Below are 19,275 nucleotides of genomic sequence, written 5' to 3'. Positions count from 1 at the left end.
TGCTGTTTTAGTGGAGAGCAATGAGAACTTTCTAGGACCACCATTTAGTTATAGCCTGGATGCTGAAAACTAACAGGATGCACTTTTTTGTGTGTTGTTCTGGACATAAACCAAGTAGATAGAAACTTCAGACTGGGATTATCCTTCCTAAATTCTAGAGCAATGGTCTCTTTTATTTATTTATTTTTTCTTCTGGTGTTGAATACCAAACTCAGGGCCTCACATGTACCAGGCAAGTGCTCTACTGAGCTCTACCCCAGCTGTGTATGTTTTGATTGCATACTTATACCAGTAAAAAGGTTCTGATCCAGTAACCTCACTATATGCATGATTATTTGTTTATAAATTGTATACATGTATTACCGTAGTAATGGATTTTTATGTTTTCATAAAATCAATCAAAATGGAAATTTAAAGGTTGGTTTAAAAGTGAATAGATATAGAAGATCTCATATTTTCTCCTCTGACCTCAGTGGACATTGTCATAATTGGCCCACTAGTTGAAAGGACTCACAGCAGCTTCTAGAAGGCTTGGTGGGAGCAAGAATTTCCAATGTCAACTCACTAAATAGGCCAGGTTCTAAATCACCCATTGGCTCACTCCTTTCCACAAATCATTTCAAAAGCAATTAGCTTTACTTTTATGAAAAAAAAAAGATAATTCAATGAATGATGATTTAAAAAGCTTTATTTCCAATGGAAGCAGCTTTTTATGGTCATGCTAAATGCTATAATTCATTCCAATTGAAAGAGCTAGGCTGCTGATTACACCACTGGATAAGGAGGCAAGCAATGAAGCGGCAGTGTGTCCTTGAAGCACGTCAGAATGGGCTGATGAGGGAAAGGAGGGCTTTATCTTGCAGGTTAAAATGCTGAACAACTTAATTTTCCTTTTCACCAAATCATCAGTCATCCGCACGGCACTTTAAAATATGTTTAAGATTTGTGATAATAACAAGTGCTGCAGTGACACTCAGTATGGTTCTCCACTCTGGCATGTCCCATTACCATGGCCTGAAGGGAAAGCAAAGAGGAGAGACAGACAATAAACCAGGATAAACAGGCAAAATTGGAAAATGTTAAATTGTAGCCAACTGAAGTAAATAGATAATGTTTGCATATTCTCCATTTCAGGATATATTTTCATTCTAAAAGGTCGAGTTCACATCATGTAAATAGGCTACAATTTCTCCCAACCTGTTCCCTATCATCCACACCCTGTTCTCATTCTGAATAAATCCAGCCCATATCCACAAGACAAATGATGTCTTTCTTTTTTCCTTCATTCCTTCCTTCCTCCTTTCTCCCTCCCTCTACTTTTTTTCCTTTCTTTTCTTCCTTCCAATGTTGGGGATCCAACTTTGCACCTTGTACATGCTAGACAAGCACTGTGACACTGAGCTACCTCCCTAACCCCTGTCCCACCCCCCACAAAAAAGCCCACCAATTTATTTTTATTTACTTATTTATTTTTCAGTAGCAAGGATTAAACCCAGGGCCTCATGCATGCTAGGCAAGCAGTCTCCCAATGTACTACATCCCAGCCCCCTGACTATTTTTTTTAACTTTTAACTTTTTTCTTAGCATAATAAATATTGCAGGTATTGATGGGTTACAATATGATAACTTGACACATGTACAATGTGTAATGATCATGTCCAGGTAACAGCATCTTCATCTTTTTAAACACTTGTCATTTTTTTGGTGTAGAAAAACTTTAATTCTTTTCTTCTAGTTCTTTATAAAAAAATATAACAAATTGTTGTGAACTATGGTCATCCTACTGTGCTGTAGAATGAAAGGATTTACTCTTCCTGTGTAACTATATTTTATTACCTAAACTCCAACCTCCTTACACCTTTCTTAGCCTTTGGAGGCTACTATTCTACTCTCTTCTTTTATGAAACCAACCTTCTTAAATTAGTTGACTTTTAAGTAAAGTGTACAAATGCAACCCCTGACTACAAATGACCAAGAAAAGATAGGTCATTAGATACCTTCAGCATTAAATGCCATGGATATGCTCTATAGCTATGACTCTGGTAGGCTATTAAAACTTTTCTAATGCCCTTGAAGTTCTTACCTTGGTAAAGGATTTGGCCACACAACATGTGGCCTCTGAGGTGATGTTCTTTGGTACCAGCATCGTCTTCTTGGATCTTGCTGGAGTGGGGTATGCCCGAGAGAAGCAGCAGCCCATGCACTGATAAATGGGGGCACCCAGCTTGGAGAAATATTTGTTTTCTTTTAGCTTACATTCTGGGCAACCTATCAGACAAGATAAAACAAAAAAAGAAGTCAAATAAACCAAAAAGGATTTGAAGAGAAACTATGAATTTTTCCTTATTATGGGATAGCAAATATTCTTTTTCTCCATGGAGAATACAGAATTAAGTAAATACTTTTGGCTGTATGCTGGTTTTCATATATAATATATATTTATACTGATTAGAGTTATCTTCCCAGGAAAACAATTTTTTGCAGAGCTGCATGGGAAATTTTAGTTGTAGTGGTTTCTCTCTCTTTAAGCATGGAATCTTTATCCTAAAGCTAATAGTATGCTTAGAGTGAACACAAAACTTGACAGATGAAAATACTATGTTTATCCGAAAGGAGAGTTTTGCCCAGAGGCAAAATATTTTCCCCTTTAGAATCTGCTATTGTTTTTTTCCCTGTAGAAACTCCAAATACTGACAGAGAAAAATATGTCAGAATTAAGACAGCTTGGTGAGTGTAGATAGAGAGCCTGATATTACAACAGGCATCTGCACTTGGGACCAAGGATTAAAATATTACCATTCATCTAGAGAAAAAAAAAGCATAACCAGCAGTAGCTTACAATTTCAAAGCTGATGGAATTATATCAGCCACTATATGAGATTCTCAAACAATACAGCCAAATTTACTGCATAAAATGGTTTTGTTTTTCTCACTTGTTAACTGATGTGAAAATTTATCCACAGAGGCAACGTTAAAATCTTCTCAAATCTTCTGAGAGAAATGGAAGGGTGGGGGACTGAGCTAACTGAGAGCATTTTCTTCTTGTAAAATCCTGATAAAGAATAATAAGAAATCTATTTCAGATGAAAATGTACAGGCTGCTATTTAAGTGGATGTGTAAGATATCATTTTCACTGTACATTTTCTGAACCTAATTTGATTTTATGTTCACTGTCTAAAAGTGCCTTGATATGTATCCAGCAGTGAAGATTTATCACATTTGAAAAGGAGGTAGAAATGTGATTAATGGAGTTATTGATGTACATCTAGAAATGCACGTTGTCCTTATTACTTCAAACACAAGTTTGGTCACGTACCCTGCATTGCAAACTCTCCATCAGGAAAGGAATGGAGAATATGCAGAAACACAGACAATGTGACCAGAATGACAGCTGCATATTTTCTGTAATAATCCATGGCTCTTCTGAAATAAAGACATGACAAAATCATCATCTTCATTATCACCATCATCGTCATATCATCATCATCATCATCATCATCATCATCATCATCTCAGATTACCAGTTGTAACAACAATCATCAGTTTTAACCTTATTATTTATAATAGTGACCAAAGGATGTTGCTTTCAGCTTTCAATATACTCTAAAGCCACATAAACAAAAAAAAGCAAATGTTCTTTTTTTACTTTTTAATAGTTGTAGATAGACAGCATACCTTTATTTTATTTATTTATTTTTTTAATGTGGTGCTGAGGATCAAACCTAGTGCCTCACACATGCTAGGCAAGCACTCTGCCACTGAGCTACAGGCTCAGCCTGCAAGTCTTCTTTAGGAAAGAGATAGGAAACTGAATCTTTCCATTTCTCGAATAAACAAGTGAATCGGGCTTAATAATAACAATAATAAATTCTCTTTTAAAATATGCCATCCCTTGGGCTGGGATTGTGGCTCAGTGGTAGAGCACACAGTGGTAGAGTGCGAGGCACTGAGTTTGATCCTCAGCCCCACAAAAAAAAATAAGTAGAATAAAAGTATTGTGTTCATCTACAACTAAAAATATTTTTAAATAAAATTAAATATGCCATCCCTTTAAGAAGCCTCAGTGTCCTCATTTGCAAAACAGAACTTAAACTAGATGATATCTAAGATGTTATATACATCTATATAAACTTACATATGATATATAAAATATACAAGCATTTGAACCTATCCTTCCCATTTCTATATCCCCAAGCTGGAGAATTGTGGGGGGGGGGGATATTAGTCCCTCCTGCATTTTATTCACTGATGGCAGGTGATCTGTAAGTCTCATCAATGACTAGATACCAACCTAGCTGTATGGCAAGGGCAGACAATAGAGAGTATTAATCAAAGATTTCTATTTAGAGCTGGGTGCAGTGGTGCACGCCTATAATCCAGCAATTTGGGAGGCTGAAGCAAGAGGTTAGAAAATTCAAAGTCAGCCTGGACAATTTAAAAAGACCTTGCCTCAAAATAAAATAAAAAAGGAAAAAGGTCTAGAGACTTAGCTCAGAAGTAGAAGCCTTCTGGGTTAAATTCCCAGTATTGGGAAAAAAAAAATTAGCACTCCTTGCCTTACACCTGTCAACCAGTTTTACCCAAGGATTCTGAGTGCATGAAGCAGGCTATCCAAGTCAGCTAAGGTATTGACCATATCCAGGCATTGACCTCACTGCCCCTGAAAATAAGGAGACAAAAAATTGGATTTTATCCCAAAATGTCTAGGGAACATCTCATGTGAGAGCAAAGGGGTGATTTTTTTTATCCGTGTTTTTAAGTGAAAGTGTTATGGATTATTCATGTCCAATCCATGAGAGATAAGAGGCAGAGTCATTTACTAACTAAAAAAAAAACAATTCAGAACATTTAAAGGCAAAAACAACACCAATTACAGTAGAAAATAGAAGAGGAAAGAACAGTTCCCAACTCATTTAATGAGGCAAGGATTAACCTGACACCAAAACCAAAGACAGTACAAAGAAAGAAAACTATAAACAGTATTTCTCATGAAATGAAATGCAAAAATCCCAAACAAAATATTAGTGAACTGAATCCAGCTATGTACGAAAGGAATTAGACTAACATGACCAACTGGGAATAGTCAAAGCATGCAAGGCTGATTTGGTATTTGAAAGTATAATCCACCATATCAACAGGATAAAGAAAAAAATTATGATTATTTCAACTGACCCAGTTAAAACATTTGACTATTTCTAATACTCTCATGGAAAAAACTTTCAGTAGAGGCCAGGGGTATAGCTCAGTGGTAAAGTGCATGGCTCTGGGTTCAATCAGCAGCATCCAAAAAAAAAAAATTTCCAGAAAATCAGAATTAAAGGATTTTTCTCAACTTGATGACTAACATTTACAAAAAATCTATAGCTAACATCATACTTAATATTGGGGAGAAAAAACTGCTTTCCCCCTAAGATTGTGAACATGGCAAGATATCTACTCTCACTTCTTATTCAACATGGTATTGAAAATTCTAGGCAGTAAAATTGGGCAAGAAAATTAAATTAAAAGCATACAGATAAGAAATAAAATTATCCATACTCATAAATGACATGCTTATCCATGTTTTTAAAAAATGAAACTCCAAGGAACCTATGAAAAAAGTTCCTGGAACTAGTTAGTAAGTTCAACATCATATGACACAGATCAATATATAAAACTCCACTGCATTTCTATACATAAAAAAATTGTGGAAATAAATTTAAAATACCATACCATTTACAACTTACCAAAGGAAATAAAATACTTAGTTATACATCAAACAAAATATATCTGGACTTGTATGCTGAAAATTACAAAATTCTGATGAAATAAATCAAAAGACCTAATAATAGGAAAATATCATTTTCATGGATTGAAAAAGTCATAATAGTTAAGATGCCAATTCTCACCAAATTAACCTGTGCCTTTAAATGAAATGCTATCAAAATCCCAACATTGGATCTGGGAATGTGGCTCAGTGGTAGAACACTTGGTCCAGTATGCATGAGGCTCTGGGTTTAATACTAGAACTGAAAGGAAAAAATTCCCAGAATAGTTTTTATAGATATAACTAAGATTATTATTATTACTTGATAATAATATTGAAAGGCAAGGGATATAGAATAGCTAAAACTATTTTTTAAAGTAAAAACAATCACTGTTTTCAGTGTAAAGACTTCTCAGGAATGCAAGTGTAGCTGAGTGATAAGAGTGCTTGTTTGCCTAGCAAGTGTGAGGCCCTGGATTTGATCCCCAGCACTGCACAAATAAATAGATAAATAAATAAATTGGACACATTATATAGCTAAAGTAATCACGGCAGAATGATTTTGGCAAAGGGATAGATACATAGACCAATTGGGCAAAGAAGAGAACTCAGAAACAGACCTACATAAATATACATATGCCCAGCTGGATGGATATATATATATATATAATATATATATATAGTTGTAGATAGACACAATATTTTTATTTTTGTTTATTTTTATGTGTTGCTGAGGATCTATCACTGAGCTACAACCCAGCCCCCCAGCTGGTTTTCTACAAAAACAACAAACAACTAAGTATTTCAACCTTTTCAACAACTGCTGCTAGAGCTGCTAAGCATACACAAAAGGAAAAAGAAGAAGATGAAGAAAACTTAAGTTAAACCTCACACTATATATAAAAACTAGAGCAAAATGGATCAGGACTTAGGGCTGAGTGAAGAGAGAGTTTTTAGATTTGGCAGCAAAATATGACCCATAGAAGGGAAAAATGACAAATTTTACTTCATCCAAATTAGGAGTTAATCCTCTTTTAAAAGGAAGAAAATACAAGTCACAGACTTGGAGTAAACATTTCTAAGCCACATATCCAACAAAGGAGTGGAATCTAAATCATATAAAAAACTCCTGAAACTTAGTAGAAAAAAAATATCCAGTTAAAAAATGAATATTGTGCTGGGCACAATGGTGTATGCCCATAATCCCACCAGCTCAGTAGGCTGAGGCAGGAGGATTGTGAGTTCAAAGCCAGCTTCAGCAATTTATAGAGGCCCTAACCAACTCAGTGAGATCTTGTCTCTAAATAAAGTATTAAAAAGGGGTGAGTATGTGGCTCAGTGGTTAAGTGCCTCTCAGTTCAATCCTCAATACAAAAGAAGAAGAAGAAGAAGAAGAAGAAGAAGAGGAGGAGGAGGAGGAGGAGGAGGAGGAGGAGGAGGAGGAGGGGGAGGAGGGGGAGGGCGTCGAAGGCGGCAATAAAGAGGATTTATAGATGAAAAACTAAGCATACACGTTCAGCATTTTCATCCATTAAGGAAATGCAAATTAAAACTGTAATTATCAGAGTGGCTAAAATTAAAAATATAACACCAAATGCTGGCATGGATACAGAGAAATAGGATAACTCAGACATTGCTGATAGGAATGTGAAATGTTACAGCTACTCTAGAAAACAGTTTGACAGTTTTTCATAAAACCAAACAGATACTTGCCTTATGACTCAACAGCTACACTCTTTTGGCATTTATCTCAGAGAAATGAAAAATGCGTTCGTACAAAACTTGTGTATAGATGTTCATAAAAACTATTTCTAATAGCCTAAAACTGAACACAACACATAAATACCCTTTAAGAGATGAACGGTTATACAAACAATGGTACATCCATACCATGGAATAATAGACAGCAACATAAAAGATACACACCGAAGCTTGCATGGACCTCAAGGGAAGTATGCTGAGTGGAGGTTGCATGCTATAGAGTTCCATTTATATAATGCTGTTGAAAAATAGATTAGCAGTTTTAAGAAGTTAATGTAGGAAAGAAGTTGAGGGAGTCTTGTGGTGATGGAACAATGTGCATCTTTATTGTAACATCAATCACACTAGTCTATACAAGGGACAAAATTGCATAGAACTACACACACACACACACACACACAAACACACTCACGAGCACGTGATACTAGGGAAACCTGAATAAGCTCTGTGGTTTGTAGCATTGTCAATTTTCTGGATTCACATTGTACTATAATTACATAATATAATTATTATTGGTAGAAATTGGCTGCAGGGTGTATAAATCTCCCTATATATTTTTAAATTTTTTTTGCAATTTCCTTTAAATCTATAATTATTCAAATTTAAAAGCTTTTTTATTTTTTAATGCAGAATGAGGTTTAAGATCACATATGATGTCAGGCACAGTGGCATACATCTGTCATCCCAACTACTCAGGAGGCTGAAATGGGATCACAAGTTCAAGGCCAGCCTGGGCAATCCTATAGACATATATGAATATAACACGGTGAATCTCACCATCATGTACATACACAAGACACTAATGAAAAAAAAACTATAAGTAAACAGCCGAAAGATCAGTAGAGCAGAAGGAAGGAAACAGGGAGGGAGAAGGGAGAAAAGGGAAATATTGAGGACTGAATTAAAAAAATTATATTCCATGCTTTTATAATTATGTCAAAATGAATCCTATTGTTATGTATAACTAAAAAGAAACAATGAAGAATAAATTTAACAAGTTAATCAGTGGAAAAATAATAAAATATTTTCTAAGAAGGGCTGGAGAGGTAGCTCCATGGTAGCGTACTTGACCAACATACATGAGGCCCTGGGTTCATTCCTCAGTCACACAAAACAAAACAAACAAAAAATGTGTGTGTGTGTATATGTGTGTGTGTGTGTATACGTGTGTGTGTGTGTCAAAAACTTCTAGTGATTTTTCACGTAGACTGATGTAATATGACCATGTTTTTGATAGATATTTATATTAACCCCTAAAACTAATTTTTAAGTATAATTTGTTGCCCACAATCCCAGCCACTTGGGAGACTGAGGCAGGACAAGGAAGGACAATCACAACTTAATGAAACCCTGTATCAAAATAAAAAAAATAAAAGGATTAGGAAAGTAGCTCTGAGGTAAAGTTCCCCTGGTTTAATCACCAGTACTAAAATAGTAGTAATAATAATAATAATTTGTCAGGCAGCACAGAACAGTTTATAATATAGAAATACAAACTTGTGATTATGGAAGTGAAAACATACATATGTCAGTATTTCCACCTGATATATATAACCCTAAGTGACTTATATATAACTAAAGTTTTATTTATATATACATGTATATTATATATCACTAACATTGAATAAACCCTGTGTTAAGTCAGTGTGATCTTTAGACCCCCAAATTCTTTCAATGGTTCTGAGGTCAAAATGATTTCATAATAATGCTAAAATGTTGTTTGATATTTTGCTTTTCATCCCCTTGAGTGTTCAGAGAAATTTTCTAGATGCGGTATGGCATGTGATGTTCTATCAGATTGAATAAAGAATCACACGAGTTCTCTTTCTGGGCCAGACATTAAAAAAAATTTGCACTCTTACCAATGCTTTTTGTTTTGCAAATCATTATTTTTAAATACACATATGTTATTTGTGTTAATGTACAATGAGTTTATTGTTTTTTAAATAAATAAATATTCTGAAACTTTTTCTACCATAATTCCAAAACTATTCAATACTAGTAGATACTACCTCATAAACCAAAGTCTTTTGGACTCAAAAGTCTGAGAATTACTGTCCTAAGGAATATAAAAGCCATAGGAAAAAATCATGGAATTAAAACTGATTTCCTTTTTAAACTAGTATCATTTACATGCTTTGATATTGCATCTCATATATTATGAAAATTCAGCCATTATGCAATGAACAAATATATCAAAATTAATTCAGAGAGAAACATTTATAACAAGATTGCAGAATGTAAAAACTTGAAGCCAATGCAGTTTTTTTTTTCAGTACTATAGATCAAACTCAGAGCCTTGCAGCATGCTAGGCAAGTACTTTACCACCGAGCTACATCTCAGCCCCAAGGAACATTTTAGAGTTTGCTTTATGATAAAGTAAAAAGGAGATTGAAAAAATGGAATCAAAGTTACTGTTGCTATGGCTTACAATAGCAGAAACTGCTATCTTTTTGTCTTTATTTTTAAAAAAGATGATTTAACCTAGCAGAAAGAGATTAATCCTCAAATTCTAGGTGTTTTGGAAAGTTTTGTTTATTTATTTAGCCATGTTGGGGATTAAATTTACAAGCTGGTAGATGCTAGGGAAATTCCCTACCACTGGGTCACACCTTCAGCCCTGAAAATATCTTAATAATTTTTATCATCCCTATCACCTTCAGGTATTTATGTTTTAGAATTTGGAAAAAATATTAAGAATGGAGCAGGAAAAATAATTACATTCAGGTGGAATTTATGATATTTTTCAAAAATATGCACAATGTAAAATCAGATTTACTAATCTTAGCCTCTTGTGATATTCCAAGAGAGTACCTTACGAAACATCATGGACCCTGTCTTCAATGTCCACTCAACATGTCCTTACCTCCTGCCACATATCTCATCAAAATAATGAGAATCCAAAAAAATGTGTGTTCTCAACTTGTACTGGAAGACCTTTCTCTCCCTTGTCAGTCTGTCCCCAGAGTTCTTTAAGGAGCTGCCCAATTGCCAGCTTCACTGTGAAGATTTCACCCAAGCTTAAAGCCAGAATAAATAAATGTGTCTACTGCATTCACATATCACTTTGCTTATAGTTCTTAAATGATGTCTCATGGTCCAGCCAGTTATGTACCTGTTATCTCTCCATCCACATGAAAGTTTCTTAAAGATAAATGCTATGACCTTTAATCCACCTCCTCACTAGCATAAGGCACAAAATAGATGCTCAATACAATTATGTTCACTTGGAGTTTTTGAATGGTAATAGCAATGTCAATCATAAGTTGCTAACACAGAGTTGTAATTCACTATAAGGAACAAGATAACCCTTGAATAACAACTTAAAATAAAGGTTCAATTAAATAAAATATTTTCACATAAATTCATTAGTAATGGTATGCTCTGGCTTATGTAGTTGGTAGCTGGCTAACATGAATTTTATGCCATAGGCATAAAATTTTTATTTTATCATTTTATGATAAGATATAGAAGTAATATTAATTTAAAATAAACCATTAACATAATCAGGATTTAAATTGGATGTCTCAGTTTCTAGCAAATTATGCATACTACTTTATGTTCTTGGAATAAAGTGGCAATGAGCAAAAGATAGCATTGTTGAAAATATAAGAGAATGTAATTATCATAAACCATTATTAGTTAGCATGTTTACATATTATTTATTGTGAGATATAATTAATGTATTAAGTGCTTTATGAAATAAACACTATACCAATGTACCATACACACACATACACATCTATATGTATATAAACATATGCATGTGTGTATGCGTATACATGTATGTGTATGTGCATATATGTAGTTTGGTGTGGTGGTTGTTTCATGGTAATAGGGATGGAACCCCTCACAACTACTAGGTAAACACTCATTGAGCTACACATCCCCAGCCCATATTATTCCAAGAAGGTTACAAGTGCTTCAAACAATGTGGCAGCCTGCCCTTCACTTGCAAATATGTTGCCATTGCTCCTCACTGTCAGAGAGTGGTGAAGTTTGTGGGTTTTCTAATGGTGATGATAGCTGGGGTGATTCATCTGTGCTCTGAACACCAGGAAACCCAAGTGACTCATAGCACATTTTTGAGATGACTAGCTAGGATTAAAGGTGTAGTCCTATGTTAACCCAACAGATTAAATCTAACTGACTTCTATAGGGTTGACCTATGGCTTCACCTCATTAACTTTGTCTGATCTCTCAAACTAAGGAGAGGAAAGTAAGCTGCCTTTGGTGATTGATCACTAATGAGAGGGAGACCCTTGAAGGAAAAGCCTTGAGCCCCAACTCATAGCCTGTCATGAGAAAGGTATTCAGTAATTATTTATCAAACAAAGTGTAGGCCTGCAAATGTCAGCATTTTGCATGGTCCAAAGAAGAGAGAAACTGTTCAGCTTAATGAAAACTTTGAAGGTGAAAAGTTAAGGAAAAGTGGAATGTTTAGATTCCATCCCACCAACTTCCACAGACCAAGCCTCTGAACTTCTGTAGGCTCTGACCTCTACCTCTGGCCAAACAACCACCTCTGACAGCATGTGGATAACTATAAAGACCCTGAGTCAGGGGTCAGGAAATTCACCTTGAAGTGGGTCTGACTACCAGTTTTCTTTCTTCATGTGCCCTAGGCCCAGGAAGTAGGTCTTTCCCTTACGGTTACATTCTGAACTCTCAAGTCAGCATTGAATGTCTTTCATAATCCAGTGCTCCACACCCCTAAGCTCAACAATCCTCCAGGTTCCCTTTTCTTCTGCACAGATGCTCACGTGTTGCTTTTGGGCATTAGTGACTGAGAGTTTTTTCCAAATGAGGTGACCAAGATTGGCTGGGAAATTGGGTGGAAGAAGACAGACTGGTTAATAATATCCCCCACAATCTACCTCATCCAATCTTTGATGTGGATAATGTCTCTCTTTTAAAAAGAGACGTTTTAGATACTTTGACAGGAGTTTGAATGCTATAAAGCACCAAATTTACAGGTCTAACTGTATGCTTAGAAGATGTAAAAAAAACTGTAAGAACCTCCTACATGCCAGGGAGTGACACAAGCATGGATAATACAAATATGAATAAGTTTCTTGCCATCTGAGGAACTCAAAAGCACAATGAAGGACTCAATACAAAGGCAAATAACTATGAATTGAAGCAATAACTGCTATAATGAAATTATTTGCAGACATTGAGACATTTGGTAGGCTGGGAACAAGAAAATGGACAGATAAAAAAACCATGAGAATGTGTTTAATGGAAAAAAGAAACATGACAGCAGAAAATGTATGTCTATTGTTTTGACATTCATATGGGAGCTTCATATACTCAACATATACTCAAGCAACTTCTCCAGGAGGTAAAGATATCCCCAAAATGCCCCAGTACCAAAGGAAAATAAGGCCAGTCTCACAACTTGGCAGCACTATTTAGAACAGGATTTCAGTTTACCAACCACTTAACAGTGTTTTCTGCTCACAAACTTTTTTAGAAAAAGCCAACTTGTTTTCCAAATGAAATGGACAGAAAATAACTTTAAAAGGGGGTGGTGTTACCATAGATAAGAATAATGTATAGAAGAGTTTATGAAGCTCTACAAAAATTAGGCCTACAAAAATTTAGTCAATTTGACTAAATTTAAGGACTTCTAACATTCTATTTTAATTGCTACTTTAAAATGTTTCACAGTGCTAACATAATTATGTAATTAAAATCTTGGGTTTTTTCCATTATCCTTCTGGTATTCTAGCACATCAGCATTTTCAAAAATTCTCGGCATACTAAATATATATTGCAAAAAATCAACAAGAATTTTGATGTGACAAACTCTATACCATAGAATATTGCTTTAAAGGAGAATTTCAGTCAACTGTGGCAGCATACACCTGTAGTCCAATTTAGTAGGAGGCTGAGGCAGAAGGACCACTTGAGCCCAGAGTTCAAGACCAGTGTGGGCAACATAATGAGACCCCCCCATCTCAAAAACAAATGTAAATAAAAATAAAGAAGAATTTAAAATATTTCTTATTTTAAAATCAATAGTATTTTAGTAATAAATACTATTAGGGTTAAAACAAGGTGTGATGTTAATTTATCTTTCAGAAAAGCAAAATATCCAAAAAAGTTATATGAAGCATTTTAGTAATATCAGAATCTTTCTTACTACTTTTTAACTTTTAAAATATTTTTTAATACCTTTGTTTATTTATTTATTATGTGATGCTGAGAATTGAACCCAGTGCCTCACATGTGCAAGGCAAGTACTCTGCCACTGAGCCAAAACCGCAGCCCACAACTTTTTAATTTTATGCATTATTTTTTGTGATGTTTATTTGAGCTGGTTTCATGTAATCTTTTAACACATTGTCATTCACATTTAAAAGCATAAAAACATTTAATCTGCCTAAGGCTTTTCAATAACAGGATAAATAGGACTTGATTGTTGTTTAATCAATCGCACACCTTACTTAACAAGGACTTTCTTCTGTGGTAAAACAGAGCAGAGGGGCTGTGAAGAGAAGTCCCTTTGTTCATTGTCCCAGTATTTTTGTCTCTATAGTAGTTTGTAACTGTCTCGAAAATCTCTCCCTGCAGAGTGACCTTGCCACTCCGTATCAAAAGGTGTTGCGTCTCCTTTTGCACCCCACTGGATCTATGCAGGCCCTATGACTGTGGAATATGCCAGGAGTGACACTGGTAAGTTGTAGATGTTTCCTTTAACTGGCCTGGCAGTTCTTGCTTCCTGTCTCTTAGAAACCAGTTGATACGTAAGAAATGCTACTAGCCAGGGACCACCATAGGATAAGAAGGCCAAGCCACATGGAGAGACTCAGGAGGAGAAAAGGCCACAAGGAGAGAGGGAAAAAAGTCCAAGAAGTAATGAGGTACCACACCAGTGAGTAAAGAAGCTGTCCCCAGTAAGCTGTGACATGACACTAGCCGCAGCCACTCTCTGACTGCACAGGAAATCCAAGTTAAGACCTGCCCACCTGAGCCTGATCTACCAATGGAACTTTGGGAGAGTACAATAATTGTTGTTTTATCCAAGTTTTTAGTACTTTCATGCATGGCAAGAGATACAACAACTCTTTAGTTTAGGTTTGGGAGTGCTAAGGTCAAACTCATGACCTCGTACATGCTAGGCAAGGTACTTGATCCAGCTCTTAGAACAATTTTTATGATAAAAATTTCTCCAAAATGTAAAAAATGTTGGAATTAGCATTCAATGTAGTATCTGTAACACTGTTTTGGTAAAATAATATCTTATATTTTAAAAATAAAACCTGGAACTGGGTATGTAACTTAGTGGTAGAGTGCTTGCCTAATAGTGTAAAGCCCTGCATTCAATCCCTAGTACCACAAAAAATAGAAAATAAAAATAACACCTACCACTAACTGCATATTAGATATTCTTTTGGAAATGTTGCACCCAAATATATAATGATCCTGTGTGGTATCACTCTCTTGGGTGTGTGTGTGTGTGTGTGTGTGTGTGTGTGTGTGTGTGTGTATGTGTGTGTCTATCCCTAGGGATCAAACCCAGGGCCTCATGCTAGGTAAATGCTCTACCACTAAGCTACATTTCCAGCCCTCATTCTCATTTTTACAGATAAAGATATTTGTAGAACAGTGATAGGACATTTGCCTAGCAGACATGAGGCCCTTCGATCAATTCCCAAAAAGAGCAGGAAGTGTATACTTAGAGGTGGAGTAACCTATAAAATTTTACATAATTAGCTACCGGCAGAACCAAGATTTTAAAATGTCTCTACAATTCCAAACTCCAAGCTCTGAACCACACTTCACTACATTGCCCTCAAATCATGATATTTTACAATGAGCATCTTAAATATTTTTTTTCAAACGACTTACCCCTAAATAAGATGCTAATGTCTGCTTTTACAGCAAGATTATTATGTGACAGCTTATATATAAGACCATGTAACTTTCAACTTAAGTTGACTTCAGTTTCTTCAAAACTTTTGCTTGGTTGTTTTGTCTGGGTTTTTTTTGTTGTTTTTTGTTTGTTTGTTTGTTTGTTTGATTTGAAGTGAGATCAAATCCAGGGCTTAGTACATGCTAAGCAAGCATACCACTGGGTTATATCCCAAGCCCTTTAAAAGTGAAAAAAAAAATATTTCATTTGGACAAAGAGGGATGGCTCAGGCATTTAATTACTGACATAGTTATGAGGACAACTGTCTGATTGGTGGGGAGCAGGGAAAGAAGAAGATTTGGCTTTGATATACATTCACTTGTATAATTCTCTTAACACTTCTGTGAGGAAGACATTATATAGCACCTATTTCATAAAGTAGAAAACTGCATGCCAGAGAATTTAAAAGGCTTTTCAGTCATCCAGAAAGTAATGTGGTCCTAAGATAGTATCCTTCCACTTGCACCACCCCTATAGCCTAGAAGTACACAGCTGATTTGTATCTCCCTCTGTTACTTCGATTCACACATGGATCATGACATTACAGTTGTCTTTTCTAATTGGATTTCCAATTTTTCTCAACTCCCCTGGTTCAGGCAAGCAACCCTTCTTAAGCCCCAGAGTATTAAGGATGCTAGAGAATTTCTATAATATTCCCTCTGAGCCCGATGAATAAAAAAATCACTGGATTACTTCCAACATTACAATAGTACTGCTGTAATGTTACACACCAAAACTAGAACTGGCAAGACCATAAATTAATGGCAAACTACTCTAGGCTTTATAATCTAGAAAACTGGAAGTTTGAGGCTTTCAGCCAACTGGCCTCAATGGAAATATTAATTGAATCCTGTAAATTTTCTTCTGTGAAAGCAAAATAATCTTGATCCACTTTGGGAAAAAAATGTATATTACCTTCTAATTTTGCCATTTCTGTTCCTAGCTATTTGAGTTTTCATGTAAATTTGAGTCTTACATTAAAAAGAAGCTTACAATGAAGCCAGGCATGGTGGCACAAACCTGTAATCCCAGCAGATCAGGAGACTGAGGCAGGAAGATCAAGAGTTCAAAGTCAGCCTCAGCAACAGAAAGATGCTGAGCAACTCAGTGAGAACCTGTCTCTAAATAAAATACAAAATAGGGCTGGGGATATGGCTCAGTGGGTGAGTGTCTCTGAGTTCAATTCCTGGTACCAAAAATACTAATACCAATACTAATACTACTAATACTACTACTAATAATAATATCATACAATGGAACTAAGAATCTGTGTGGAATATACTCATTTGCTCTTTTAATACTTCTTAGATGCTAATTTTTCAACAGGAAATAGTGAGAAATATGACTCACTTAAAATTTCAATGACTCTATCTGCAAAGAAATAATGAACTTAAGAAAACTAATGTTAAAATTGAAGTGAAAACACATAAACCATTCACAAATGGTGAGTACACTTTTTTTAAAGAATTAAACACTATAGTAAAGTGTTTAATTCTTTACAATGCAACTTGGGCAACCAATATTTCAAATAACTGCAATTTTTAAAACACTTTTGCTCTGAGATTGGTTGAATCAGAGGGTGCAGAATCTGCAGCTATGGAAGGTCAGCTATGAAGGTAGTTGGGAAAAAGTTTTCAGAAACTCATTGGAATGGCCAGTTAGACTCAGGAAAGTGATTTATCATTGCAAAGTCATCAGAAACAGTTGGAAGAATACTACTAAGTGTTCTTTTTTTTGGGGGGGGGCAGCATTTTACAAAAGAAGAAAATGGAAACAATGTTGAAGAAATTCCAATGTTACTATTCGAAGTCTGCATGAGAACCTTTATTCAAAATGTAATCAGAAACTATGGTCATTCTGCTGAACAAGTTAACTACTTTATCACTAGGTCAACTTGCCAGATGTAGTTATCCATCATTTAAAAATTGATAATAAAACAATATCAGCAGCTTACATAATGTTTACTTGCCCTCTGCCTGGCTTCTGAAAGCTAAGGGAAAGAATGCCTTTCAAATGACATACAATAATTCTTGAGGAAAATTTTAGATACTGACAGGCACTATAGCAGCTCAGCAGGAGACATTTGGTTTCTGGCTTCTGATAATATCTTAGTCTATGGTCACCAGCCACAGTTTCACAGACTTCCTCCCAAATCAATCATGAGTGCAAAAAAAAAGAATGATTAAATGCCTAATTTTCTTCTTACTCTGTTTATGCACATTATTCTCAAATTCTCTGTATTTATAGTCCTCTGTATTCTCAAATATTTTACTCCTCAATTAAAATACCCCAAATTATTTTATTCATATTACCTTTTTCTGGACTTTTTGCAGAATGTGTTCAGGGCAGTTGCTGGTGGATCTGAAGAGGAATTTTAATTTCGTCTGGTGATTTCTCTGTAACTGCAGTTAATAAAGTCCTCACCTGTCTTTTATACCAGCAGAGTAATAAAAACTGCATGTTCCCACCTGCTTCTAAGCCCAGGGATTACGGTAAATTCCATCCAATGATTGAATGGTACTTGGTGTAATTACTATGACATCAATTTGATCTTATCTTGTTTCAATCCTTAGATCATTTTTGTTTTGAGCCATTTTCAGGCAGTGGTGACCGCAAGGTCAGCTTATGAAAAAAAGAGTGTTCGGTCATTTTCTACGTAATTTTATCAAGACATGCACACAACATCCTGAAAGCTGACACTTTCCTATAAACAAAACTCTAAGACTATCACATTTAATTAGCTAAGTACCTGATGTTTTCTTAAAACCAGGAGAAGAGCTATAAATCTCAGATAACATATATGCAATGTTTCCAGACTTGCTACATTATTCCAGAAGGAAACAGAAAAATAAAACACACCTATTTAGACTTTTCTAAAATTAATGTGCATCTGGATTGAATAAAGGCAGAAGGCAGTTCTGAGAAGGACTGAATGGTCCTCAATATATGTGCCTCTTTTTTTCTCATTTTGCTTTTGTAAAGCTCAGTTCCTGCCTGAACAGAAAACACATGTGTTATGATCAGCCACTTAGAACGCTTAACTACAAGGTTCTCCTAAGTCTAGTGTGTCCCTAAAACCTACACAGCTCCCCAGGCTGCAATGTGGTTGTGGCTGCTTTATCCCTGAGTTGTGACCTTTCAAAGGTTCCTGCCTCCATGTACTCTGCTTAGTGCTACTTCTGTAGGAACTGGCTAGATATGAACTACCAAGCACCTCCCCAGGAAGAAGCTTAGGAGATTCATGTGATATAAAATGCAACTCTTTGTTTAATGTAAACTGACCAAAGAAAGCAAATTTGTTCTGTTATTTGTTTTCAGGACTAAATGATTTGTTTCCATTCTTAGACCTTTTCAAATTTCCATTATCTACTTCTGGTATCCACCCCACCTTTTTCTGGTGATGATTGCTGTTCCTTTTATTCATGAATTTTCATCACTGAAATCTCAAAGGTTTAGCCAGATATTTTCAACATAGCCCATCTCTTTGGGAAATCTGGAGACTTCATAATTTCAAGGAAAGGGAATCTTTCAAGTCCTTTGGAAAGATCCCTTCCTCCCTCACTTTCACTCAGGAATTTTATTCTTTATTCTGTCCTTTCTCCTTCATTTGTGCCTTCTTTTAATCCTTCTTTTTTATTCCCCTTTTTAAATTTTTTATTTGTTCTTTTTAGGTATAGTAAAATGTATTTTGACATATCATACATACATAAAGTATAACTTCCCATTCTTATGTTTGTGCATTATGTGAAGTCACACTGGTCATGGATTTATATATGAACATAGGTAAGTTATGTCTGATTCCTTCTACTGTCTTTCCCATTTCCATCATCCCTCTCTTCTTCCCA

At 35.4% G+C, this 19,275-nt stretch overlaps 1 protein-coding gene across 1 annotated transcript; it reads right to left on the bottom strand.

Moving 5' to 3' along the window:
- Positions 1-670: 670 nt before the first annotated feature.
- On the bottom strand, positions 671-17,857 carry Cga (glycoprotein hormones, alpha polypeptide). The gene is made up of 4 exons (XM_005324733.4): positions 17,743-17,857; positions 3,318-3,424; positions 2,084-2,268; positions 671-1,014 (listed from the first exon to the last, which is right to left on the bottom strand). The coding sequence occupies exons 2-4, from the start codon at positions 3,415-3,417 to the stop codon at positions 937-939; spliced, it is 363 nt and encodes a 120-aa protein (XP_005324790.2). The 5' UTR covers positions 3,418-3,424; positions 17,743-17,857; the 3' UTR covers positions 671-936.
- Between the last annotated feature and the right edge of the window lie 1,418 nt (positions 17,858-19,275).

The sequence above is a fragment of the Ictidomys tridecemlineatus genome, chromosome 8 (assembly GCF_052094955.1).
Source record: "Ictidomys tridecemlineatus isolate mIctTri1 chromosome 8, mIctTri1.hap1, whole genome shotgun sequence".
Taxonomy (NCBI): Eukaryota; Metazoa; Chordata; class Mammalia; order Rodentia; family Sciuridae; genus Ictidomys; species Ictidomys tridecemlineatus.
Note: the sequence above shows the minus strand (reverse complement) of the source record. Positions and strands in the feature narration are given on the sequence as shown.

Bases quoted from the DNA above. Each gene is read 5' to 3' on its own strand.
- Cga (XM_005324733.4), bottom strand. From the start codon at position 3,417: ATGGATTATTACAGAAAATATGCAGCTGTCATTCTGGTCACATTGTCT. The intron at 2,269-3,317 runs GTACGTGACCAA...CTTGTCTGATAG, and splicing joins TGGAGAGTTTGCAATGCAGG to GTTGCCCAGAATGTAAGCTA. The intron at 1,015-2,083 runs GTAAGAACTTCA...CTTTCCCTTCAG, and splicing joins TGGCCAAATCCTTTACCAAG to GCCATGGTAATGGGACATGC.